Raw genomic sequence first — 27,319 nt, 5'->3', positions numbered from 1 at the left:
TCTAGACCTGGAGACTTGACTTACATATTGACTGCTGGAATTCCCTGTATCATAGTTACCATGACATTAGAGTATAAAAATTAATTGTTTCATGGTACTTCTACAGTGTCTAACAACTAGCAGCGTATAACATGCAGCTCTGCTTTAATCTGTTTACCTTCATCATCTGTTGACTAATTCAATAACAGTCACAATATTGTCTGACATAATCTTTCGGTTTCTTTTATAATTTGTTGGTCATATTCTTTCTCCTACCATGAGTACTACCACAGTCTGCTATCTACAGGTGTCTACCAGTCTGTTGTTTAATGATGTCTACCACAGTCTACTGTCTACAGGTGTCTACCAGTCTGTTGTTTACTGATGTCTACCACAGTCTACTGTCTACAGGTGTCTACCAGTCTGTTGTTTACTGGTGTCTTCCACAGTCTGTTGTTTACTGATGTCTACCACAGTCTGTTGTCTACTTATGTCTACCACAGTCTGCTATCTACAGGTGTCTACCAGTCTGTTGTTTACTGGTGTCTTCCACAGTCTGTAGTTTACTGGTGTCTACCACAGTCTACTGTCTACTGGTGTCTACCACAGTCTGCTATCTACAGGTGTCTACCAGTCTGTTGTTTACTGGTGTCTTCCACAGTCTGTTGTTTACTGATGTCTACCACAGTCTGTTGTCTACTGATGTCTACCAGTCTATTGTTTACTGGTGTCTTCCACAGTCTGTTGTTTACTGATGTCTACCACAGTCTGTTGTCTACTGATGTCTACCACAGTCTGCTATCTACAGGTGTCTACCAGTCTGTTGTTTACTGGTGTCTTCCACAGTCTGTTGTTTACTGGTGTCTACCACAGTCTACTGTCTACTGGTGTCTACCACAGTCTGCTATCTACAGGTGTCTACCAGTCTGTTGTTTACTGGTGTCTTCCACAGTCTGTTGTTTACTGATGTCTACCACAGTCTGTTGTCTTCTGATGTCTACCAGTCTGTTGTTTACTGGTGTCTTCCACAGTCTGTTGTTTACTGATGTCTACCACAGTCTGTTGTCTACTGATGTCTACCACAGTCTGCTATCTACAGGTGTCTACCAGTCTGTTGTTTACTGGTGTCTTCCACAGTCTGTTGTTTACTGATGTCTACCACAGTCTGTTGTCTTCTGATGTCTACCAGTCTGTTGTTTACTGGTGTCTTCCACAGTCTGTTGTTTACTGATGTCTACCACAGTCTGTTGTCTACTGATGTCTACCACAGTCTGCTATCTACAGGTGTCTACCAGTCTGTTGTTTACTGGTGTCTTCCACAGTCTGTTGTTTACTGGTGTCTACCACAGTCTACTGTCTACTGGTGTCTACCACAGTCTGCTATCTACAGGTGTCTACCAGTCTGTTGTTTACTGGTGTCTTCCACAGTCTGTTGTTTACTGATGTCTACCACAGTCTGTTGTCTTCTGATGTCTACCAGTCTGTTGTTTACTGGTGTCTTCCACAGTCTGTTGTTTACTGATGTCTACCACAGTCTGTTGTCTACTGATGTCTACCACAGTCTGCTATCTACAGGTGTCTACCAGTCTGTTGTTTACTGGTGTCTTCCACAGTCTGTTGTTTACTGATGTCTACCACAGTCTGTTGTCTTCTGATGTCTACCAGTCTGTTGTTTACTGGTGTCTTCCACAGTCTGTTGTTTACTGATGTCTACCACAGTCTGTTGTCTACTGATGTCTACCACAGTCTGTTATCTACAGGTGTCTACCAGTCTGTTGTTTACTGGTGTCTTCCACAGTCTGTTGTTTACTGGTGTCTACCACAGTCTACTGTCTACTGGTGTCTACCACAGTCTGCTATCTACAGGTGTCTACCAGTCTGTTGTTTACTGGTGTCTTCCACAGTCTGTTGTTTACTGATGTCTACCACAGTCTGTTGTCTACTGATGTCTACCAGTCTGTTGTTTACTGGTGTCTTCCACAGTCTGTTGTTTACTGATGTCTACCACAGTCTGCTATCTACAGGTGTCTACCACAGTCTGCTATCTACTGATGTCTACCAGTCTGTTGTTTACTGGTGTCTTCCACAGTCTGTTGTCTACTGATGTCTACCACAGTCTGTTGTTTACTGATGTCTACCACAGTCTGCTGTCTACTGTTGTCTACCAGTCTATTGTTTACTGGTGTCTTTCACAGTCTGTTGTCTACTGATGTCTACCACAATCTGTTGTTTACTGATGTCTACCACAGTCTGTTGTCTACTGATGTCTACCACAGTTTGCTGTCTACTGGTGTCTACCAAAGTCTGTTGTTTACTGATGTCTACCACAGTTTGCTGTCTACTGGTGTCTACCAGTCTGTTGTTTACTGGTGTCTTCCATAGTCTGTTGTCTAGAGGTGTCTACCGCAGTCTGTTGTCTAGAGGTGTCTACCACAGTCTGTTCCTTACTATTACCATTACAGTGTGCTGTTTACTGTTGTCTATATCAATCTGCAGTTTACTACAATTTGTTGTCTACCACAATCTGTTTTCTACCACATGGACAGAATATTTACTTAAGGCATGACCCTTCTTGGAACCTTATCAAACTCCAACTGAAGTATTCAAGACTTTCACACGAATTTCAGTGACGGTGCAATTGTCTGTAGATACATGGTTCTTGAGAGAGGATAATTGAAAACACGAGTTCATGAAATATGTATAAATTGTGATGAATTTTTGATAATCTGTTTGCTTCTAATGAAGAACCATACTGTAATTATCTTGCAATAATTGCTATATTTAGTAATAAATTTGTCTAAACCATTCCTACCCAAACTTTCCAACATTTTTAGCAGTAACACGATGTCAAATAGAATTAATGATTGAGAACATTTTATATCTCTACATCCTTCCTACCTTAAAAGCAGCAAAGATACATATATACTTGAAAGGGGAGACATGTTCTTGTCCACCAAAACAAATCTCTAGTTTAGAGTAAAATAAGTAACCTCATGAGAGAAATTCTCACAGTTATAAAAACAAATTAGGATGTCTGATGTTTGATTACAGTGTCTGACATCATGCCACGATCAGAACAATGGACAGACAAAATAGGAGAGAATCGTTTCTGAAATTCTATCACCTGCCGTGAGTGCTAGACAGTGTATGGGTGTTTTCTTCATTAGTCTATTGATGAAAATAGACTTTGAATTTACATCTCTGTTTGATTTACAATAAACAGTGGTCTACACTTGGTTTGATGACGATACTTTCCGGGTTATAAACCGCACCAGTATGAAAGCCGCAGAGCCAATTTTTCTATTTGATCCATATATTTGCCACATCGGAATATAAGCTGCACTCTTTCTTATGATTAGGTAACCCTATGTTGACCAAAGTTTGTTGATATAACAGACAACAGAAAGCAATTTATCAAGATAGTCAGTGAAACGTTTAATGTTTGCCAAAGAATCATACACAGATAATCCTTTATTTTATCAATGTGTTAAAAAAACGTGAAATAGCAAATACTGAACTCATTTGGCTTGGTAGCTTTCAAAAAGTCATACAGATATAGGGCATGTTACATAACATAACCTTTCTCTATTTTATATTATGTGTTATATTAAAAAGTAAGAATAATTAAATCCATGAAAATGTCATTTTCATTTCAATCTTGAAATCATCCTGTATATGATTTCAAATGACGGTTCTAGACGATCTGTTTCAGTCACAAACATGTGATGGACAGGTACTTGTGGAAAATTATCATGTCTTTACTGGTGTTCTGAAATCATTTTTCTTATGCGTGGAATTTTGAAATTTTTTAAGTAGTACTAGCTGGTACTGAAGCTCCTACATTTCATTTTCTTTGTTTTCCCATTCAGAAATTTATTTCAGTGTACAGTGTACAAAAATTGCTCCAGTGTCTTTCGATCTATATGTAATTTTTTGGAACTTGGAGAGGAGAAAGGTCTTGGGTGTTGCTCTGCATTCTGTGTTAGTTTAAAGACAAATCATTCACCTGAGAAAAGTTGTTTTGTTAAACGTAAACACCACAGATAATTTCTTAAAATAAATTGCAAAAACAATAAACTTTAAAGGGGCATTCCTTTGTTCTCTGACCTTGTTTATATCAAAATGAGAATTATTCCAATACATGAACCTGGTACTGATAAACTAAGCGTGCATTTGATCAGAAAATGAACGTCCCATCACAAATTCACTGGCTCAGTTTAGATATTACGTGACATCCCCACTCTACATGTAAACAAAAGTTGAAATGTGGTCATTAAGTTAGTTTAAATGATGGCAAAGACATGCATGTTCATAATGTCGTTATATAAAATGGTTGTAAGGGTAAATTGAAATGTTCATGCCTGAATGGCAGCCTGGGAAACTGCTTTTCTTACTGCTGTCCAATTGAAGTAAAGCCAAGTTTTTATCATTTGTCGGAAGTGAGGCGGTTCCATTTGTCGCTTCTATCTTTTAAGCGCTTTTCAAATGTTTTATCAACGTTTTTCTGTCCCTCAGTTACCTGTTCATTTTGTTTCTTACCCGATTCAGATTTTAGAAAACTTACAGATAATCTCTTCCAGCAAATTGGTGAACTGCCATCATCATTTGTTTTTTGTTTATAAACTGCAACAACTCAACTGCACATGCTCATATTTAAACGCCCTGATGGGAGAAATCTCTCTGATCAAATTAACATTACACTAATATGGCAGTTTTAAGTACAAAGCTTATGTTTTTTAAGACCTTTGTACTTTAACAGCCATATTAGAAAATTACAGGTTTATCATTTAGTTATATTTTTATAACTTCAAATTGCTCCAATGACGTAATGCCCCTGGAAGAATTCAGTTACAGTATACTGAATTAACAGAGAAATTTCTGTGAACAACGTCAAATGCAATAATATGACAGAAGAAGATGTATTTGGAGGGAAGTGTGATGAAGATTAAGGAAGTCATTTAAAATCTTTAAGAATACGGGTATGATCACCTTCCATTATTGATTGGAGTGGATGCTATGATGATACTTGTATATCTTGTTTCTCTGGAACTTCCACAAGCCCCTATCCAGACACAATCATCAAGGGGATTAGCGGTTAGCATTGATATGTTGGTTTCTGTGAGTTTGTTTAAAAGCCAAGAAATGAAGCACATTTACATGTGAAAAATAGAGAAATAAAAAGAAGTTCTGTTGAAAAAAAAACTAAATTTTGCAGAAAGACCTGGAGAGCACTACTGAGGTTGTTATTTTTGGTAGTGTACCTTTGAGTAGTTGTTAGCAGGATGTTTGTTGTATTATTATTTGTCTTTATTGTAGTTGACCTTTCCCAGTAGCTTCAGCATGCTTTTGAAGTTGGTATATTTTTTGCATTTCTATTTGTTTTAATTGGAATAAATGGCATAATTGGTCTTTGGTTTTCCTTTGTTTTTAATTCAAAATAAATGTGTAAGGCTCAATAATTGCATGTTGTGGGTGGAAAGTAACATAATAAAAAGGAAGCAGACTTTTGATGTCCACTCCATAATGATGTACAATTCTGATAATACAAATTTACCAGTCATAATCTTGCCAAGGAAGCATACAGCCACGGGAGGGTGCCACTTTGTCTCGGCTGTGTTCTGCATTGTGTAACAAGACAAGGATACCACACCCCTCTCGAGCACTTAGATACTGGTCTCGGAGACCAATGAAGCTATATATAGGCGGTATTGAATATTCATTTGTAACATCTACGTTAATGTGTATCAATATATTTAGTGGTGGAGAATTTTATAAAGGCCATTAATTACTTAATGGGTGAGCGTCTCTACGCTGTTCTATCCACCTATAATATAATACCCTACCAAGACATAGACTGTCGCCATGGGAACCAAGTGGTGATACATAAGGAACTTTTCCAATTTGGTGCTATTATCTGTAATCTTGTTGTGTAGGCTTGGCATTTCCTTGTTATGTCAGCAGAAAGATTTTATTATTCTAAGTGTTTGGAATTTAAGTATGTAATTGTGATTTAATGGTTGTCGGATTAAGACATTTTGTTTCACAGTTGGAGAGACCTAGGGTCTATATATAGCATTAGAGACCAGCGAATCCTGTAGATACTATAATTGTCCCAATGTGAGCTCTTTTTTATCATTTTAATGATAGCCTAGTCAAGTCCCCAAATTTTATGCCAAAATTATTAAAAATTAATTTTACTGACATCTCAATCAAACATGCACAAACATAAACAAAGAAAGAAAGGTTTACACACCAATCTGAGAGTAAGACCAGGTGTTCCTGAAGGGTAAATTTCTTCTGCTTTATCCATGTCACCTGTCATGTAAAGATTGGGAAAATTTCACACTCTCAAGTGAAAACCAGGAATAAAATAAACCATTATTAGATTTACATATATCTGTATCAGGTAATGGTGAATAAGAAATTCTGTAAACAGAAAGCTTTGTCATGGTCCCAGAAATCTTGTTATAAACAAATTTGGGTGTAATTAATTTTCCTGTGAACAAATATCCGTGATGATTTACTTTAACTTGGGTACTTTTCATCTTCAACAGAACGGCTCTTGGGGTCTGGCGAGTCATTCTGGAGGAAACAGAGAATCTGGCTAAAGCAAAACTACAGGCGGCCGAAATCTACATGGAAAAGATAGCAGAACCAGTCAAACCGTTACGTACTAATAAAATACAATGTCAAAAAAAGGTGGGTAACATTGGCAGATTAACATCAGAATCTGCAATCGGTCAGGTAGGTGTTAAATGAAAGTGAGGAATTCATGTATAAAGATAAATTTGATCAAGTTTGGGATATAACACAACATTAAAGGTTAGGTAGAGAGGAAAATTCAAGTATTGGTCTATTTGTCAAAGGTCAGATGAAGGTCAGATTCACTTGTAGAGTCAGGACATTTAAGTTCAGGTTATTTTGATATTTGTTTTCAAAAAAAAAAAGAATTTGACATTTTGGTGTAACACTTATGTTGAAGTCTAGATATCAGGTTAAACGGCCGTGGCTTTATAATGGTTCTCGTCTGTGATAGGAAATGAAAGTGATATTCAAGTTTATTAATACAAGCTGCTTTATGTCAAGCAAAATTACGATTGTGGGTAAAATTAATTTGTTAAGAAGTTAAACAGTAAACAGTGTAAAAAGAATCTGCTGATAGCAATATGTAAACAGGTGTGGGGTCACCTAAATGGCATCGTGGAATTAATTTTTGAATTAAAAACAGAAATCAAGAAAAGTTAGAATATTAGATTAAAAGAAAAAACTTACTTGTTGTAAATGACCATTAACCTTGACCACAGGTAATGCCACAACTGACCACCCTACACCAAGAGGTCAGCCAGAGTGTGATGGAGATGGCAAAGTCACAGAAGGGATACAACCTTGACGAGAATGTCTCCCATGAAGCACGTCTGAAAGCTGCTGACAGTAACAACAGGTAAGCAGTTCACCATGATAGTTATTTCACACAAAACATTTTCATTTGGTTTTTAGATCAGACAGAACCAAAAGGATCTGCACCAATGTAGTCTGTCAGTTTGGATTTTTTTTTCTTGAATTAGCTTGGAAATTTCTTGAATTAGCTCTGAAAGCTTTTCAACAATTTCTATCTTTGGTGATCATTAAGACACATCTTCTGTTTTTTGTCATATTACTTTGTGTTTGGTTGGTTGGTTGGTTACAAATTTTTGGTCTCCATGACTACCAACATCAGTGTTCTGAAGTCATAACTGTTGGTAATATACATATGTATGTATGATCATGAACTTTTTTTTTTTTTTTGCAGATTGGCTCGAAGGTCTACAGGAATATTCCAGTCTTTGACAAGCCTACAACAGAAAAGTGCTAAGGTAATGCATAGAGGAATACTGAAGTTTTCAAAAACACTTAAATGGTGTCTGTCAAAATGAATTTTTGTAAGATGTGTACAAATTCTCCCAATCATGACCTCACTTGAAAAGCTTAGATATGTAATTGGCACTTATGTTGTCTTGACTTCTCAAAGATACAAAACATGATAATAAGTGGAATTTGATTTTAACAGTACATGTTTCACATAAACCAATGATAGATCAATGAAAAAATCACTTTGATTGTTTTTGAAAGTCAATTGCTTTACATTCAGGAAAAAGTAGCCATTGAATTTAAGGTTTCTACCTGTAGAGTGATTTCTCATCTTGATATGCTGGGTAACTGACAATAGAACATGATATAAAGTGGTTTTTTGTTGAATCCTATAATATTAAGCAAACTAAATTACTAACCATATACAAGAGAGAAATATTTAGCTAAACTTGACAACTGCATGCTTCTTATAAAATAAATGTAGCAAACTGGTGTTTTATGTGTGTGACACGGATGTTGATAGAGTTGTATATAGAATACAAAAACTAGTATTTAAGAAACCAAATTAAGAGAATGTGATATAAAGTGAGAATCTATTAGGTGGTCATTGTCTGTAATAGTGTAACTTTATTTTTATTACAGCTAAACAGTCGAAGAGACATGTGTGAGGCAAAATCTTGTCAGTCACGTAACGAATATGTGCTTAATATGTCTGCAGCAAATGCTCATCAAATACGTTACTATAGCATCGACCTACCGGAACTGATGAAGGTAAAATTTGAATGAAATTAGCAACCATTAATGTAAATATCCTTTCATTATCTCTGCATGTGCAAATTTCAGAAGGGTTTTTATGCCTCTAGATTGAAAGATTGTGATGACAAGACCTTTCCAGTGATACCAAAATTTGCACCTTGTGACCTTGACTGTGACCTTTGACCTAATTTGAAAAAATTTTAACATTTACTATAATTATTGCAACATAAGAGATAAAGCTTTCATATTTGGCATTTGTGTTCCTTGTGACAAGACCTTTCTGGTGGTTCCAAAGCTTTGAAAATATGACTTGACTGTGACTTTCATTTAAATGTGAAAAAAAAATGTTATCACAATGAAGACATAAGTGTTTCACAAAGTAGGCGTGTAATTAGCACATGCACTACAGTTTTAATGTCTCACTTCAGAATTTTGTTGCCACTGGGGGGGGAAGGGGTTCATATTTCAGGACCGAAAACTAAAATTGTTGTTGGCAGGATTTAGATGTTGATGTATAGGATAATTGAGAATGTGTTTGTTTGACAGACTCTGGATGGTGATATGTTTGAAAGAGTGAAGGATTACTTCACTGTTCTAGGATCTACTGGTCTGGAGATCAGTACACAAGAGAAGGGTTCATGTGAGAATATCGTCTCTCAGGCAAAAATGGTATGTGTGGAATCTAACACTTGTTTACATTTGTTTTAGAATTTTTTATTCTGTAGCTTCTTATGTCCAAACTTCTGTTGTGAAAAAAGCAAGTGATTAAGACTTTCTTGTTACAAAAAGTGACAAGAGAAAAATCAAGAGAACCCATATTGGAAACTAAACCTATCTAGCCAAGCACAACTTTGGTCTCAAAGGAAACATTTTAAATTCCTTTTGTGTATATTATCAAGAGCAGTTTAATAAGTACAGTAGAGTTATAACAAATTGCCTTGCGTTATATGTGTGTTTTCTGAGGGAAAGTTTGCTACTTTTGACAAAAATTGACCACTTCTTTACAGACCTTGACCAGTACTAATTCATTGATAATTTAATTTCAGATTGACCGCCAGTTTAACCACCAGTGTTTTCTCTATTGTAATCACGTCTTTACAGACCTCACACAATATCATTTTGAACCTTGCCAAAACGACGAGGTAAGTTCCGCTCATGTGTTGGAATTCTAAATATATACTAAAATCTCAACATCTACCATATATATCAGTCTTGTAACAAGCCCAACGATTTCTTTCCCCTCTGTAGTTATCAGATGTTCGGCCAATGTCTTGCTATAGTCCTCCAAAGTCTTTTTAAGTATTTCAGTTCTTCAGAAATGTGGAAAAAATCTTTCTGTCCTTTAATAAGCCCACTCCTCCAGTTGGAGTCAGAGATTTAGGGGTAGCCTCCCTTGAATTTATTACAGCATAAAACCAGTAATTTACAGGTATTTAGGTCAAATGGTACATTTATGTTGTGATATCTTATGTGTTTTCAGGTTGTAGGTATAACATATTTTGTCTTTCAGTGCAATAAAGTTTCCAAGGACCACAATGCAGGGTTACAGCTGGACAAAGAGGCACGAAAGTGGGCCACCAAGGCTGCAAAGGAAAGTAAGACAATCAAGGAATTTACAGCCAGCCTCAAATCACTCCAGGAACAGGCCCAAGGGGACAAGGTATGATGATTATAGCACAGAATTACACAGTAGTGTTTATAGGTGACTTAGGATGACTTCAGTGTGTAGTTCTGGGGTCTTCAGATTTGTAGCCATGGTGACTGTGTTTTGTAACCATATGGGTTTGTAACTATGGTGAGATGAGTTTGTAGCTATGGTTTGAATAGGAGCGGGAGAGTTTGAGTCTTAAGAGATATTTTCTGGTGAAAGTGAACTTAATTTGTGGATGTAAGCAAGTACATAAAGCCTTGACATGAGAGGTTGAGCTAGTGGCAAAAGAAAAAATCACCAAATTTAAACAATTAGAGTATATCATGTCTTTATTATCTCCATTTTTATAGCTCTCCGATTCAGGAATGGACATTAATTCCTCACAAGAAATTGAACAGAGGATAGAGGAAACACGATTTTGTCTGCGAAAATCTGAGGTAAGAAAAAGTGTTCTGAGTAGTTTGAATCACTTGAAAATCACATAATGTGGGTATAGGGTCCGTTGTAACAATATTGTGTATTAAGATTAAATAATTCAGAAACATTTCCAAAGATTGATGTTTGATATAACTGAGAACGTAGCTCAGGTATTTAAATAGATATGATCTGGTCACTCTGATATAACACAGATTATGACCTGCTGAAATTGAGATAAATGCTAGAATTAACTGATATTTCTCTACTTGAGGTCAGTATTTAAGTTTTAAGTTCAAGTTTTGGATCACAGATAAGATGACTTTACAACAGAATTGATTATAAGGTCTTTTTCATTGATGGCCCTTTAAAACATTCTGTCGCCCTTGATTTTTGAAGTTACAACAGAATTGATTATAAGGTCTTTTTCATTGATGGCCCTTTAAAACATTCTGTCGCCCTTGATTTTTGAAGTTACAACAGAATTGATTATAAGGTCTTTTTCATTGATGGCCCTTTAAAACATTCTATCAACCTTGATTTTTGAAGTTACAACAGAATTGATTATGAAGTCTTTTTCATTGATGGCCCTTTAAAACATTCTATCAACCTTGATTTTTGAAGTTACAACAGAATTGATTATGAGGTCTTTTTCATTGATGGCCCTTTAAAACATTCTGTCAACCTTGATTTTTGAAGTTATGAATAGATATTATTTGACTAGTTGACAACACTAGTGGATTAATAGAGGGGGACAGTTACTACAGATTGTTTAACCAAGCATTGAACTGTCTTGTTATTTCATGCGGGTGGTCATGATACACAGGTCACTTTATACCTGTGGTCATTCCATACAAATACCAGGTAGTCATTAAACACAGAACATTTTATACAGGTAGTCATTTTGGCTTGAAGAACCAGGTGAGCTATAGGGATACTGTGGCATCTGTTGTTTTTATTTTCATTTTTTCTTTTACAGTATATTCCAATATTCATGAACGCCAGAGCAGATTTTAATCAAATTTAGTTTGAAACATCCTTGGGGAAAGAGGAACCAATTTTGTGTAAATGGTTGGTCTGGCTCCCCCTGGGGCCAGAGGGTCGGGGCACAATTGAGAAAATTTATCAGTTTCTTAAAAATGTATCTTGTTCTTTAGGAATTGCAGGATATTGTCCAGATTTGATCTGAAGCATGTTTAGATGAAGGGAAATCAGTTTTGTATAAATGGTGGGTCTCTGCCTCCCGGAGCTAGAGGGCAGTGCCCATTAGGGAAAATCTATTAACTCCTGTTAAATATATCTTTTTCAGGAATTGCAGGACATTGTCTATATTTGGTCTGAAGCATGCTTGTATAAAGCATGGGTTTCAGCCATCTGTTGCCAGATGGGTGGGGCCCAAATCTAACCCCAGGTAGATTTAGTTCATTTTCGTATCATTGCTTTGCACCATCAATTCAATTGGATCTTTGCTTTTTTAAAACAGTTATGATCCCCACTGAATAACTAGCATTCTGAGCATCAGGAGGTAAACACAATCATAACAGATCATTTGACCTAGGGTCTGGTCCCACCTTAGGATAGATTATATCTTTGAAGCCATTGAGACTGCCATCCCATAACTCAACAACATTGCTGGGAATTAAGAGGTTAACAGCTGATTTCTCTCCCCACCCCTAGGGAATTTGAAGCTGTGGGTTGAGGCTCATCAGAGGAAATGTTTTCCTTCTAAATAAGTGTAGCTTTATGCATTATTTACTTAAATATCCAGGTGAATCATACAGGCCCTGTGGGCCTCTTGTTTTGGGAGGATGGGGTCCTTTAGTGTGACCCATGTCCACGGTGATCTGTCAAGAATAAAGGGTCAAAGGTCATTTGACAACTTCTGTAAATTCATCAAACAAATGTACTAAAATGTATGGGAGCATTCCTGTCTTGTAGACAACTCTACTTAATAAAATTAGTGATTATTTAACATTGTATATAGTAGTGATTGTTGATGATTTTTTTAATGTTCAATGATAACCAGGTTTTTTTGGTGAACTACATGGGAGAGATTGCTGCTTTGATCTCTTAAAACTAGAAATTAATAATTGTCCCATTATATGCAAGATCAAATGCCTTTAAGTCCAGATTACTCAGAAAATTTAATTTATTTCAGATTGCTAAATGTAAAGCTGAAGCCAGATTAGAAGCTCTGAGGCAGGCAGATGGTAGGTTTGTTTAGTGTTGTAGAATTCTTAACTCTTTGAGAAGGGATACTTGTGTGTGTTGAACTGGCTTGTAAAATGAATTTGGAATGAATTTTTTCTAATCTTGTACAACATTGACTTCTCTTAAATGTTTGTATAGATATATTTTATAATATGGGTAAAATGTGAGTAGAATACCTTAATATGCAAGATAGTAATGAATGTGTTTTCATTTTACAGTAAATGTGGACGAGTGGATCGCTAGTGCCCAGGCGGAAAGTTTACGGGTTGAAGAGGAAGAAATGTCACGAACACCAAGTCAGATCTCATTAAGGACAGAAAGTTCAGGAGGAGTGAGTATAAAATACATTTATTACCTTCATTTCAGGTTAACAGAACATGTACTAACCTAGGCTGAGGTCTATAGTTGTGATGACCCCCACCAATCAAACATAAGTTGAAAATTTAAATGCACAAGGTATTCAGTAGAAACAGTTGTAATCAATAGCACAGAGATAAAATTGTTTTGTTTTCAGCTGATTTTGTATAAAACTTACAGTTAAACCAGACGATAATAAATGATTAAAAAAAGATGAGTATTAAAGAAAAAAGCTGTCGCCTAAAGTTGTTAAAATTTTTTAACAGAAAAGCGATGACCATGAGCCAACCTATACTCATTATGATGATGACGACGACTTTATTGACGACACTTTTGAAGTTAGCAAGCATGACAGCATCAGTTCTTATGGCAGTCAAACCAAGGCTGTTAAGTGTAGAGCCATTTATGATTTCCAGGTAAATCAACCTGTAACTGCTTTATATTATAGCATTCCTTAGTTTTCTGATATTTTCAAACCAGGGTGAATTCTGTTGGTAAAGATATTGAATAATGAGTGTAGATTTATGTCTGATAAAAATTTGATCATTTTCCTAGTTAAATTTTATCTTAAGACTTAATTCATAAGATTGCTGTTTCAAAGATCAGTTTTGTGTGTTTTAAAAACAAATTATTTTCATTTCTCATAAATGTAATTGATACATATTTCAGGCTAGTAATGCAGACGAGTTGAATATGAAAGAACATGACATTTTAGAAATAATATCTGATGGTGATGGTGATGGATGGGTAAGGGCACGTAACTCTGATGGGAAGGTCGGCTACATTCCTCAGAACTACATTGAGATTCTGGAAAATGGAGGTATGGATCATTCTGATCAGGCTGACAGTACAACTCAAGCAGAACATACAGAGGGTGTAGAGATACATCCTGTCCATTCATTTGACCTACAGTCACCGGTCTCGGCCAATGATGCCACACAGGAAGTGACATCATATTCTTCAGGTGACATTGAGGTCCAGATGACAACCAATCAAATGTCCCCTGATAAACTACCTGTGGCTCCGGAAGGTGAATATTCTGTGTGTTCATTGGCTAATCCTTGGTTTGAAGTGATGTATTTATGATAAAGCTCTGTCTTTTCTTTAAAAAGATTTATTTGAAGTATTTTTGGAAAGTTCATTTCTATCTTTACAAATATTTCTTAATTATAAGAAAATTCTGTTGTTAAATCAGATTCTAGATTAATGTTAGAAGATAATGTATTGCAAGTTAGGATATTCTTTTTTCTTAAATGCGTTGAAATTGATTTGTTTGGACACATTAGTTTTAATGTACATTTTTCATTTCAATAGCCATTGTTTTCATTATACTGTTGGATGTATGTCATCACTTGATTACCCAAAAAATCAGTTTTCAAGGAAATTTTCTCATTCAGTACATTTGAGAAAACTTTTAGAAAAAGGGGAAAAAAATAATAATGAAAAAAACTGTGATAAGTTTAGTACTGTTTGAATAGTGACTTTCAATGTATCTATAAGACTGTTTTTCTTTGTAACAGAAGGTGTATGGGCAAGGGCATTATATGACTACGAAGCCATGACGGATGAAGAATTATCATTCACAGAAGGAACATTGATAAATATTATACGCAAAGATGAAAATGGTGTGGATGATGGCTTCTGGGAAGGGGAGATAAATGGCAAAGTCGGGGTATTTCCGTCCCTGGTTGTAGAAGAAATTGACACAAGTTCAGGAGGCCTGAATCTGGTAGGCATGGCATACCATCTTTTGTGTCATTTTACTTTACTGTAAATTCATTACAGCCAAGGTGGTATCAATATTTTGTCTTCAGTAATGAATTAAAATCAATTTGATGTCTTAAAATTTACAACTCATATCACACACTCAAAGTTGTGTTTTCTCTTGTGATCTTTAAGATGTTTTGTGGACTAAATTTCATAAAATTCAGACGGATTGGAAAACAGTTTCACAATTAATTCATGCATTAATGATACAAACAATGTAAGTAATATGGTGCAAGTTGTACATTTTTAGACTAGCAGTTAGTAAAAAAGAAGTTTTAATATCTTTTAATCTACACAGCATAGATTTCTAAAGCCATTTATTTCATATAGTTTTACTGTTGGTAATATAACCCCTTCATTTGAATCCACATTATAATCCTATTTAGCAGCCCTAAGGATGTGAGTAACTCATGCATCATGTAGTTTAGTCCTTGTGACCATTCACTGTCTGTCTTGACAACAACAAAAGCTCAGAAACTTCATTTTAGGAATTCAACGTAGATCTCTCAAAAAGCTTGTTCACTAGTTCAGCTTTAAGATTATAACTATAAGATTAAGACTATATTGTTGACAGGAAAACAATACATCTGACACCTTTCTGTTTTCAAATACATTACATGAATTATGATGTTATTTTTAAAGTTACCATCTCCGGATGATAGACTGGGGCCACCAGAGTTTGTGCCCCCTCCTCCTGTCACAATCACTGCAGCCACACCTGAGACAGAGGACCTACCTCGCCCCCTGTCAAACGGCACAGGTATGTACTTATCTGATCTGTTCCGGTAACATTGGTCTTATTTCTTTCATCAGCACAGGTAAATCTTTTTCGTCTACTTCTTCCTGTCATTCCACCCAAATTTCCAGCTTTGATTTTTGGGTGAAGAGTTCGGCTGAAATGCATGTTTGGTGTGCTAGCTCAGTTTGGTGTTGTATCCTCCTGTTAAAAGTCTGCAAAGCTTAAAAGACATCTTCATGCATCATAGTAGGAAAGAATTATCTTCAAAATTGCATCACCTGTCTTTCAAAGGACATGAAGTCCAAAAATATGTGTAAATATGAAAATACAACAAAAGGTCATTGAAAAGTTAAATGGACAGGTCAGTAATTTCAGTGTACTCAAATTCAAATATTTGCGAAATTGATTTATTAATTAATATTTGAATAAAAAGATGAAATTTGAAGAAAGGAAATTGCTATCTTGTGAAAGTTCAGGAAATATTGGCATAACTAAAGGGCAATTACTAATCTGTTAATTTGTTGTGAAAACTGAATGTATTGGAATCTTTAATTGATAAAATCATGTCTGAAAAATAAAGCCCTCTCTGCTAGCAAGAATTTCACAAGTGTTGTACGACTTCAATAGATTCCTCTGCTTTAATCAAGAATGCAGTGTTATTAGAACACAAGATCAGATGAAAAATTTTCTCAGAATGTTTTACTCAGCCGCAATCAAAACTTTTGTTACATTTGAGACATCTAAAACAAAGCATTTGATCGGCTAAACAAAATAGTAGTGCTCACAGGTTTGTGTTTGATCTTAGAAGCACTTTATTAATATCTTATTTTGCGGAATGTTAGATTTTCTGTTGCCATGGTTATCTGTTAATAATGATCTTGTGAAATGGTTTTGTTGAGTGGCCTGATAAATTGTTCTGGTTTTGCTTATGTTGAGTTACATATTAATTTTATTGTTGTGTGAAGGCAACAAACTGAGAACTCCTAACCAAAGGTAAGCCGAGAGTGATATGTTACAACTTATCTGATTGGACGACTTGTATCACCTGACTTTGTGTTGGATCATATGAACCATGGATGATGAAACAATCTGACATCTTTTGATGGTAGTTTTGCATTATAATCGTATTTGGTTGTATCTTCAAAAAATTAAACCAGTGCAATTAACCATCTATCTAGAAATAAGCCCATCCCTAGTAATCTGGTCATAGTCAGGACCAAGCGTGAGAAAGTGTTCCGATGAGTCATGAAAGACTTATTGTTTCACATGTTTGTATCAACATCATTTTGACTATATTAGGGTCGAAAATTGATTTTGGAATTTTGAAATAACTGATAAAAAATTATGAAATATTGGGTAAATCTAGCATTGTGATGTAAACATATCTATATATGACTAATATCAGATTATTCTGAAAAATCCTGGTGAATTGGTGACACTATCACCCACCTGAATTTCTGTGTTTCACAGCCCGTCTCTCCCTGTGGATTGATTCATTGCGGGATCGTAATGGTAAACTTTCCACTTGAGAATTTTTATCTGCTCAGCTTCAGATTATTTCATCATCCTTGAGGTTTGGGTCATGAACTTGTTTCAATTTATAGCTCTTTGTGGCATCCCTTCCTTGATATATGGACCCAGTTCATCTCGGTCACCTAAAGGTCTAAAGTTAAGGAGTTTCTTACAATAAAATGAAATATTTCTGCTAGTACTAATAAACTTATGAAGAAAGGAAGCAAGATTTTAAAGTTTGATATTTTGAAACAAAACTGAATTTTATGTATTGAAGATAAAGACAAATGATAGAATTAAGTCTCAGTAAATGGAGAAATTCCTGACCTTAGCTGCTGCTGTGATGAAATGGGTCTGTCCATTGTCTGCTGTCGGATTTCACTCCTTTTCATTGAAGTCTGTTTTTATATTTGTTGCATTTCAGCTAAACAAAGCCCCCATCGCTCATACTATCGCAGAAGATCGAAGCCCTCTGCCGTAAATCCCACTTCTTTTGAATCTACTGTTTAGGTAGTCAGGACATTCATCATTAATATTGCGGCTTTGGGCTTTACATGTTTTTGGGGTCATTGTGCACATCTAGTATACACATTAACATGAGAAAGTATTCCTTATCACAATTATTTTGAATGGTGGTTTTGATGATGTATATATATATTTATAACTGCACAAAGGTGTCAGGTCAACTTTACTAATATTAAAAATGTTTTCTGTCTCTGAAAATATTTCATTTTAATTATCATTTGTTAAATCTTAATTTGATTATTTTCAGCATTTAAAAAAATAATTTGAGAATTTATCTTTAAGGATAGAAATATTTGTTAAGATTAATCATAGCATTAAGTCAAACCAATAACTGGTAGATACTGCGATTTCCCAAGTTATGTCACAGTCAGGGGAACTAACTCTTGCTATAACCATAGACCAGGGGAACTAATTCTGTCACCTTTGTCTGCATACTAACAATTGGCTTTGTATTCTCTCTCTTTATATATATATCTTGGATTCAAAACAATAAATATCACAGTTTCTCCATGTCTTCAAAAAAAATTATACTTGTACCAATAAGAACTCTGTGGTAGATGAGTCTGAAACTTCACCTCAGAAAATACCTAGTCATATATACTTTGATAAAACATCTTTAAAGTTAAGAACAAAGTAGTGTTAATTAACATACTAATGATGGGTTATATATTTAACCACCCTGGCATGGAAAATATTAAAATGTTCATTGATTTCATCACAACATTTTTTTTATCTTTTTGTTGAAAGATGGATGATATTTTATTTTATTTTACATTGTTACATTGGTAGTAAATAAATGATAACAAACATCCAAAAACTTTAAATTTGACATTGCTTTTTAGTCTCAAGTATTTCTGAATGATGAAACCTGTTGTGTTCTATAAATTTTCAAATAAATAATATATTATACTTATTTGATTTAACTCTGCTCAGTGTCCATGGATAATCATTCATGTTCAGGTGTGTCTTTTAGGCATTAAAGTGAATGAGACCTTTACATAAATGCATATGCTTTTTGAATCGTTTAAAAGCTTTACAGCATAAGATATATATGCCTTAGTAGAATGTTTCTTCTTCTTTTCTTATCAAAGAAAAGTTCATGAAGAATGATATGCATGTTATAAATAAAGTATTTTAGAAATATTTTGAGTTGGTTTGCTTGTCTGAACAAAATATATATATGCATGGTTTTTGCAGCAAGATTATAGATTTATAGATTTAAATGGAGTATATTTGTAAATGTTCAAGTTCTGCAAAATCATTATGCTTATTATGATAAAATTCAGAAAAATATCATGTTTATTGAAAGAACTTAAAAAATATTTTGGTTAGAAATTACCATTTGTTTCATTCTCTTTTACCCGATTTGATAATAAACTCAAAAAGTTGATTTTCCTCAAGGGTTTAATTAGCTGAGGTAACAAACATTAAAATGATTTGCCTGCAAAAAAAAAAAAAAAAAATTGGCAATTTGAGAAGACAATAATATATTGTTTACCAGCAAGTAGTACCATGAGATGTTGTGGTTTAGTATCACTCAAACAACTGTTTTGTATCTTGTAGATGGCGCTCCTACAAGCAGTAGTCCTAGGAAGACGACAGAACAGGTAGTGAGCCTCGATTGTGCTAACTTCCATTGTGAAACATCAGTAGTTTGAATTGCCTTATAGTCTATGCATTTTAAAGGGAGGCTACTGGATTAGTAAAAAAAAATGAGGCTATTTAAAGAGAAACTACTGGATTACTTCCCTTCGTTTAATTATACCTCAATTATTGAAACTACCATTTTCTGGTTATTTGTGAAAAACAAAATCCATCCAAATGCTTTACTTTGTCCTAAAATGTATTTATTTGTTCATAAGGGGAGGAAATCTGAAAGATCCTTTATTTTGTTTGAACATATAATTAAAACAATTTTTAAATATTTTCTCTTAAAAACCTTTATTTTAATCAATACTGTTTATCTAAACCTTGAAACTGTTTTAATGCCTGAATATTTAGCAATGTGTATTGTGCCTTTTGTGCCAGAGGGGAACAAATCCAATACAAGTGTAGTTGAAATATCATTGTTTTGTATATGACACCTTCTGTTACTAGGTTTAAAAGTTTAAAAACATATCTTGACATATTGCTATGAATCTATCATTGGTTGTCAAATTCTCTGTTTTTTTTTAACTGTGGGTACAGTGGGTTCTGTTATCCATCAAAGTTTTGTTGAGAAGACAAAAACGACTCTTTGTATGGTCCCAAACAAACGCCATTTTTTATTACACATAAATTTCTTATTGAAGCGTATTGGTGATTGATCAATTCCACTTATTCATTTCATGCATCTCAGGCCTCTGTCACCCAATAGGTAGGTATGGTGTGTGTGTAGGTCCTGTTTATACTGCAGGTAGCCTTTTTAATTTAAGCTTCAATGTACTTGTTACAGGCAGGGTAATAAGATGTGAGGAATTATGTAGACATTATGATCCTTCATCCATTGGCATTAACACGTATATTATCCCCTCATCAATTGCTCTTTTCTAGACTAAAACTTTAAAGATTGAGATCTTATAAGAATTTACAGCATTATTAAAACTTTGGAAATATTGAAATAGTACGACAAGAATTTTTTTTCTTTAATCTTTTTTTTCTTCAATCCTAATCATTTATGGTGAAATACTTATTCAAGGTTTTATTTTTTTGTGTACCAAATTCAGATTTGAACCAGTCAAAAGTGCCTTTTGTCATGGTGACTTTTTATAAGGTCCAGAGAAATTCTTCATTTCTTGAAGTTTCTTCCTCTGCATGATTATCTCCCTTGAAAGTGGATCTCCAGTCCAGTACATCAGTTGCACTAGAAATCAATTATTTAACATTTGTATTGTCTTTTTTCCTACCTGAGAAACTGATTTCAAAATATAAGGGGAAAGCCGGGGACAAAATAATGGGGGGTCAAAGGAAAATTGATAGGAGGAACATTTGATATAACTGGAATAATGTTTCCAGACAAGTTCTGGACAGTCAACCACATGAGAATGATGAATTTCTCCCTTGTATTATTTTCTTAGTCTGTAGATTAGAATGTTGTCAGATCCCTTCTTTGAATTTTTTATACCTAGAAAGTTAATTTCAAATAGGCACAGAATTTTTCGTTTAGTTTTTATTTTGGATTTAATATTGTTTGTGTCACAGTATTATCAAGAAAATTGATAAATCTTTGTAATTCTGTACATTTTGTCAAAGTTTTGTTAAAAGTTAGTTTATTGGAAACCATTTTGGCATCTGTAACAAAGTGTCATCATGTCATGACTCATAAAACAGATAAAATGTTGTCACCATCGCTGTATGCTCAGGAGATGAATTTCAGTGATTTGAACTTGAGAACAGCAGAATACATATGAAGTCAAAACAGAAATTGCCTTACATTTTCACAACTCAAGATTTTGATAAAACTTTTCTTTGGTTGACAAAAAGACCACAGAAAATTATAGTTCAAGGTTAGAAATTCAAAAATAATATTTGATTAATCATTTTCTGTAATTAAAAATGACTGCTGTGGTGTTACAGAATACATTTCCCAGTCTCGGTTATATTTCAGACTTTCAGGTTGACATTATCACAAAAGTTTCCTCATTGAAAAAACAGTTTCAAACAGTATTAAATCATAACATGTACCATATGTTGATGATAAACATTTGTCTTTTTCAGTATTATAGGCGTGTACGACAGAATAAAAGCCAAGGCCGCCACGGCTGTCACTCCCCGCACCATCACCCTGGTGGCAGTTACGGTCCACCCCACAGTAGAGGTATAGTCTCGGCACGAGTTAGTGGTCATGTACCTGCACAGGTGTGTGTTTCTCGCCAGGTTGGTGGCAGTCTGGCATACATGGACTATGACGACGATGAGGGAGAGGTGTCTATAGTATGACCCCTGGTCCCTTTAGTGCCCCACCCCTGGGGACTTCAGTGTGAATCCATAGTATATACTGCACCAGTATTTTCTGGTAGTTCCTGTGTTCAGAATGATATTGTGACATTAACACTTGTTTAATAACATTGACATGATATTTTTAAAATCAAATGTTGCTCTATGAGTTATGATATTTAGGGTCAAAGTTCATGACTGCATTTATGACCTTTCAGATCAGATGAAACTTCAGATGCTGTTTTGTATCAAGGGATCAAGTATGATTGAACAATATTTGTCAACGTTGTCACAAAGGGTCTTTTAAGACATGTTACGTTGGAATCAAAGGTCACACTATGATGTTATTCGGATTTAAATGTCATACTATATCATAACTTGAATTTTGAGGGTTCAAATTTTATCATACAACTTTGGTCAAAGTTAATGATGATGATAAACTATTTTTCATGAAATTTTGCAGAGTTTCATATTGGAAACGTAGTATTTGATGTTGTTAATTATGTAACAGCTTGCATTTGATCCATTTTATGCTAAGATAAAACATCATTGAAATGCATGAAAGGTGACAGATTTAGTGCTTTAGGGTATCAACAGTATGACAGGAATTGGGAAGGAAAGTAACATACTGTTTGTGGCTTTCCAAAAATCAGTCGACAACTGTAACAATGAGAGACTCTTTAAGACTTTTAGCCTGACTAAACTAGTCACTCAAGTTGTAACACTGATCAACAGGTTTAGACTTCTAAGAATTTTCTGTGATAAAAAAAAAAAAAACATAACATGGAGAAAATAAACAACTGACATTCTTTTCTCATTTCAAGTTAGCAGCTGTGTATTTATTCAGGATCGTCAGCTTTAATGTAAAACTTAAATTTTTTTAAACTTTATGTGAAAAGTAAAATGTCATGATATTGGAAATTTAAATAGTAATATTATGAATCAGGAAAAGGCAAAATATTATAGTAAATAGTTATTTCACAAAAAACGTATTTATAAATTTGAATTTATGTTGCATACTATGATGTTATTTTCACTAGTGTGATTAACTACTGTTACATTTATAGCAATTACATATATAGGTATTTGAGGTAAGATATGAAAAGGTGTGATACAAGAAAAACAGTCTGTCAGAGGTCAAAAGGTCGTATAACTCTAGTCAATACTGGGAGCATTTACAATGCATGAAGTTTAAAATATTTCAATCTACATTTATGACATTTTAGAACCTGATCCTCTGTTATGATGAGGCACCTGATAATAATTTTCACTCACTGTTAATAAATACATATGATTTATGCTATGAAATGTAAAAACAGCCCCCCTGCATATTTGATGAGTAATAAGTGCTAACTAACAAACCTAAAACACAAATAGACATCCACTTTTAAAGGTTATAATTTTCAAGGTTAAAGATCTGAAAAATGTTTCTGATATTTTAGATCTGAAAATCACTGACACAAGTGCTACCCTTCGTTTTTCCCCCTTTCTTTTGAGGTCTTTTTCTGATCTGCTATTTATAATTGACAAGTATTTCAGAATTCAATCATTGTACAACAATGAGCCAAACAAAAAATGTTTCTGAAATTAATTTTGTTGCATTAGATGTGTTATGTCTTTGTATGTACTTTGTTTAACTTTTTCTGACACACTGCGATTTCACACATGCTGCTTTATGCTGTGTTACAGTGTAAAATGGAGATCTGGAGTTATTTGATGTTATTATGCACTTTATTATGCAATATTTAATATTTAAACGGTAATATAGTAATTTGTAGATCATCAGTTAAAATTTTGTACATACAGATTTTTATTGTATATGAAGTTTAGTTTTAATATATATATACTGTACAACAAACCATTCCATATTTGTACACGTGTCATATTTATAAGGAAAGCTTGGTTTTAACAAGATACAATCTATTGGGCAAACATTTACTAAAACAAAAACATGTTGAAAGGATTTTAGCTGAAGTAAGTATGAAAAATAATAAGTAAATTTGACCCATATACAGACATTGTTATAGGAATGTCATTTTTTCACCACCAGTCAGTTACATAGGAATCTCTTTTCAACTCATCATTTCTATATAGTTATTTAATATTGATCTGCTCATTTCAAATATCACATGTATTTAAGACATTGATGGAGTATAATCTTACAGATTTATGTTACCGACACAAATTCTGTATGTCTTATATTGTAATATTCTGTAAGAGGTATTCAGAGTTGTGTCACATCAGAAGCCAGATTTGAGTTTATGTTTACAATTGTGAAGATTTATGGTGACTTATCTCCCTTTCTTACAGTATCCTTATCTCCCCTAACACAAGTCATCCTATTGGCTTTGGCCTCATTCATGGTCTCTCGCAAAAGAGAACAGAGTTTTTGTTTCATGATATTGTTTTATGAATTCCTTTTGAATATTTAGTTATTGTTTCCTTCAATTTATTCATTTAAGTTCAAGAAAACACTAAAGTGATGATTTAACATCATAATCTATATAACATGAAGTATCTGGTTACATCCCCAACATTTCTGAGATATAATTGACATTAAAATGGACTGACTAATATTGAGTTCTGAATAGTTCAGGATGTTTACTTCATAAAACACACACACGTGCCAAAGAATGTGTTTAATTTATCATAACTTTATGTTTGGTGCTTTTTGTTTAATTGATACATCTTTCGGGAAAATTTGTGTGTTCATTGTCATGGTTTATCTCCCCTTGGTAAGAAATCTTTTGGGAACCACAACATTCTGTCACCTGGGTTTGTTATTGTGTCTTAAATTGGTCAGCTATGCATTGTATTATCTTCTGACCATGAGGGTTCTCTCAGGAATTATTTGAAGGTCATTGTTTTCTTGGAAGGTCAATGAGGACACAGTTGGGTTCTATTTATTGATTCAGTGTTGTATTGATTGTATTGTAAATGTCTTGTGTCAAAATTGATCTTTGTGTAAATGTAAAAAAAATAGCAGGATGTTGATGATATTGTGGAAATTTCTGAATATTTTGCTTTGATACCTTTTCTTTTGAGAAGAGGAAAAAATTCTTGAACTTGAAAATTTAAGTAGTTGAAGTATGTATTTATTGACTGATGAATATTAACCAATCATCAAAAATAAATCATTTTTGGATGAACAAAGTACAGCAACTATAGGAGGAGAGAAACATTGACCAGTAGAATTGTTTTCATTTATGTAATGCAAAATTTCACCCATTGAAAGATGGAAAGTAATAATGAAGATTCTATTTGCCACAAATTCCCCGACAGTCTTTTGCATTATCCAGTAGCATTCCTAGTAGCACCAACACCTGACCAATCAGCTGACACCTATGGAGGTCAAAGGTCAAGTGTGATGTATAAAATAAGAAATGTTTCACCGTTTGTGATGAAATAAAATGTGATATTCAGATTATACCATGGAGGAGTTTGTTTTTTCTAGGATACAGTATACATGTATATAACTGGAATAATATACATTATTGGTAACGTCTTTCAATTTTATAGCATATTTACACATTACATGTCTAAATACATATTTACAAAGGGATGTACAGTAAGATATTTACAAAGAGACAGCTGTGAATATGAGCAGCAAATTTGTTCAAACAATATATGTACCTGGGTGAAATCTCTTCTGAACAAATTAGTTAGCATATTGATTGTTGAAAGTATTGAATTCACTGAAGAAACACTATAATTTTACCTCATCTATCCATGAGAAAAATCATTGAAACATTTAATCATTGTTCGAAACAATACATAAAGTTGTGCCAATTCAGTGGAAAAATATTCTTTTATATCATTATAATGGTAAGTAAAAAAAATCCACTTTGTGGCAATGAACATCTGAAAATTATCAGATACATTTCAATAGGTGGATTAATCACTCATGAGTACTTTTATGTACAAAAATGAAAATGCATAGTTAGTATACTGTCATGGAAAGACCTCAAAGCAGAACGTCACAAAACAGAGTAATTCACTGCCACAATGATAAATATTAATAGATATTATCTGACACACTACTCCTATTACTCACTACTACTGGCCAAACCCTTACGACAAAAAAACATAAAGATATGTATTGACCTGTAAAAAGTTGTCATGCATCTGGTACTATATATGTTTGTTAATATTCCAACAACAGTTTGGTGTTTACACTAATAATAACAGGCCATGGGGGCTTGCTTGCTGGGATCATTCTCTCATACTTAAAACACTAGTGTCTAGGTACTGGCAAAATTTCCTAAACAATGCAATACAAAAAAAAATTGTTTTCATTTTCATCAACTTGTATATCCATATGGCAACCTATCTTTGAAAACCATTTAAAGTAAATTTGGAAGCTATTACTGTCAAAATATGACTAGAACACTAGACTTCCACAACCAAACAGGAAAACAGCCTAGCGCCATGGTGATAAGCCCATTAAGTTTGAAAGAGATGGATAGAATAACTGGTAGGAGATCTTTAGACAAGTAAAATTACAACCTACCACTATATCTCCAGCCCGAACAAAACTGAACCATGATGACTTGAAGAATTTCATTTAGTATAAAGATATTTTTATAAATTGTAAAAAACAAAAGCAAGTGTCATCATGAATTGGATTTGTGAAGAATAGTTTGACTTCATCAAGTAAACTGTTACATCTCAAAAAGCATCCAAAATTTTGCCAGTAGCAATCTTTAAATAAGACCTTAATCTCCTTGACTTTTGTTGTACTAACAAGACAAGCCTTATCAATTATTCATCAAATGCATCAAAATATAAGCTGATGCTTGATATAAGTCCACCATCCTCTGCTAATGTAGTTCATTAAAATGGTTATTAATAATATCAATACATGTACTATTTCATTGTCTTGTATGAAGATGCACTTCTACAACAGTTATGTCCCCTAAGATAATTCATTACTGTAAAAAGATGCTGGCAGGCTTAAAAAAATCTTCTCTTGGGACTGGTATTTTGCCAAGCAATGACCATCAGGGTGCAAAGCATTGCATATGATTAAAGTCAAGTGAAGGCTAACAACAGGACAATGAGATAGCTATAATGGACAGTTATACTTCAGTAAGGTACTGTAAGTCCATGGGCTTACAACAGGACAATGAGATAGCTATAGTGGACAATTATACTTCAGTAAGGTACTGTAAGTCCATGGGCTTACAACAGGACAATGAGATAGCTATAGTGGACAGTTATACTTCAGTAAGGTACTGTAAGTCCATGGGCTTACAACAGGACAATGAGATAGCTATAGTGGACAGTTATACTGCTGTAAGGTACTGTAAGTCCATGGGCTTACAACAGGACAATGAGATAGCTATAGTGGACAATTATACTTCAGTAAGGTACTGTAAGTCCATGGGCTTACAACAGGACAATGAGATAGCTATAGTGGACAATTATACTTCAGTAAGGTACTGTAAGTCCATACTTCAAGGTTTTCAACATCAAACCTTCAATCATACATACATATAAACACCCTTTTAGGAGAACGGTGTGTAAGACTTGTATTATTTATCTAATAACTTGGAAGCTGTTGTGGTCCTTTGAATAACCCTGGATGGATCATAGCTATGACACAACTGCCCTGTATTCCTTCTTGTGTCCAGCTGAAGAGTACA

At 34.3% G+C, this 27,319-nt stretch overlaps 1 protein-coding gene across 3 annotated transcripts in view; it reads left to right on the top strand.

The window, feature by feature from the left end:
* LOC132562695 (F-BAR and double SH3 domains protein 2-like) overlaps positions 1-22,658 on the top strand; it is an 82,193-nt gene extending 59,535 nt beyond the window's left edge. For 2 of the 3 annotated variants that reach the window (XM_060227462.1, XM_060227453.1), the window contains 16 exons: positions 6,534-6,678; positions 7,284-7,420; positions 7,769-7,832; positions 8,470-8,598; positions 9,130-9,252; positions 9,630-9,725; positions 10,094-10,243; positions 10,585-10,671; positions 12,807-12,858; positions 13,078-13,190; positions 13,483-13,632; positions 13,886-14,246; positions 14,737-14,945; positions 15,626-15,743; positions 19,323-19,366; positions 21,456-22,658. In XM_060227462.1, the coding sequence (XP_060083445.1) occupies positions 6,534-6,678; positions 7,284-7,420; positions 7,769-7,832; positions 8,470-8,598; positions 9,130-9,252; positions 9,630-9,725; positions 10,094-10,243; positions 10,585-10,671; positions 12,807-12,858; positions 13,078-13,190; positions 13,483-13,632; positions 13,886-14,246; positions 14,737-14,945; positions 15,626-15,743; positions 19,323-19,366; positions 21,456-21,677 (2,200 nt within the window). In that variant the 3' untranslated portion in view covers positions 21,678-22,658. Of the gene's footprint in view, positions 1-6,533; positions 6,679-7,283; positions 7,421-7,768; positions 7,833-8,469; positions 8,599-9,129; positions 9,253-9,629; positions 9,726-10,093; positions 10,244-10,584; positions 10,672-12,806; positions 12,859-13,077; positions 13,191-13,482; positions 13,633-13,885; positions 14,247-14,736; positions 14,946-15,625; positions 15,744-16,687; positions 16,716-19,322; positions 19,367-21,455 lie in introns of all 3 variants that reach the window. The other variant, XM_060227469.1, reaches the window with a different exon arrangement.
* Positions 22,659-27,319: the final 4,661 nt, after the last annotated feature.

The sequence above is a fragment of the Ylistrum balloti genome, unplaced genomic scaffold, assembly GCF_031769215.1.
Source record: "Ylistrum balloti isolate Yb309-2 unplaced genomic scaffold, AGI_CSIRO_Ybal_v1 Utg369672, whole genome shotgun sequence".
In the NCBI taxonomy this organism is placed as follows: Eukaryota; Metazoa; Mollusca; class Bivalvia; order Pectinida; family Pectinidae; genus Ylistrum; species Ylistrum balloti.
The sequence above is the reverse complement of the archived record's forward strand: the minus strand, read 5'-3'. Positions and strand labels throughout refer to the sequence as shown.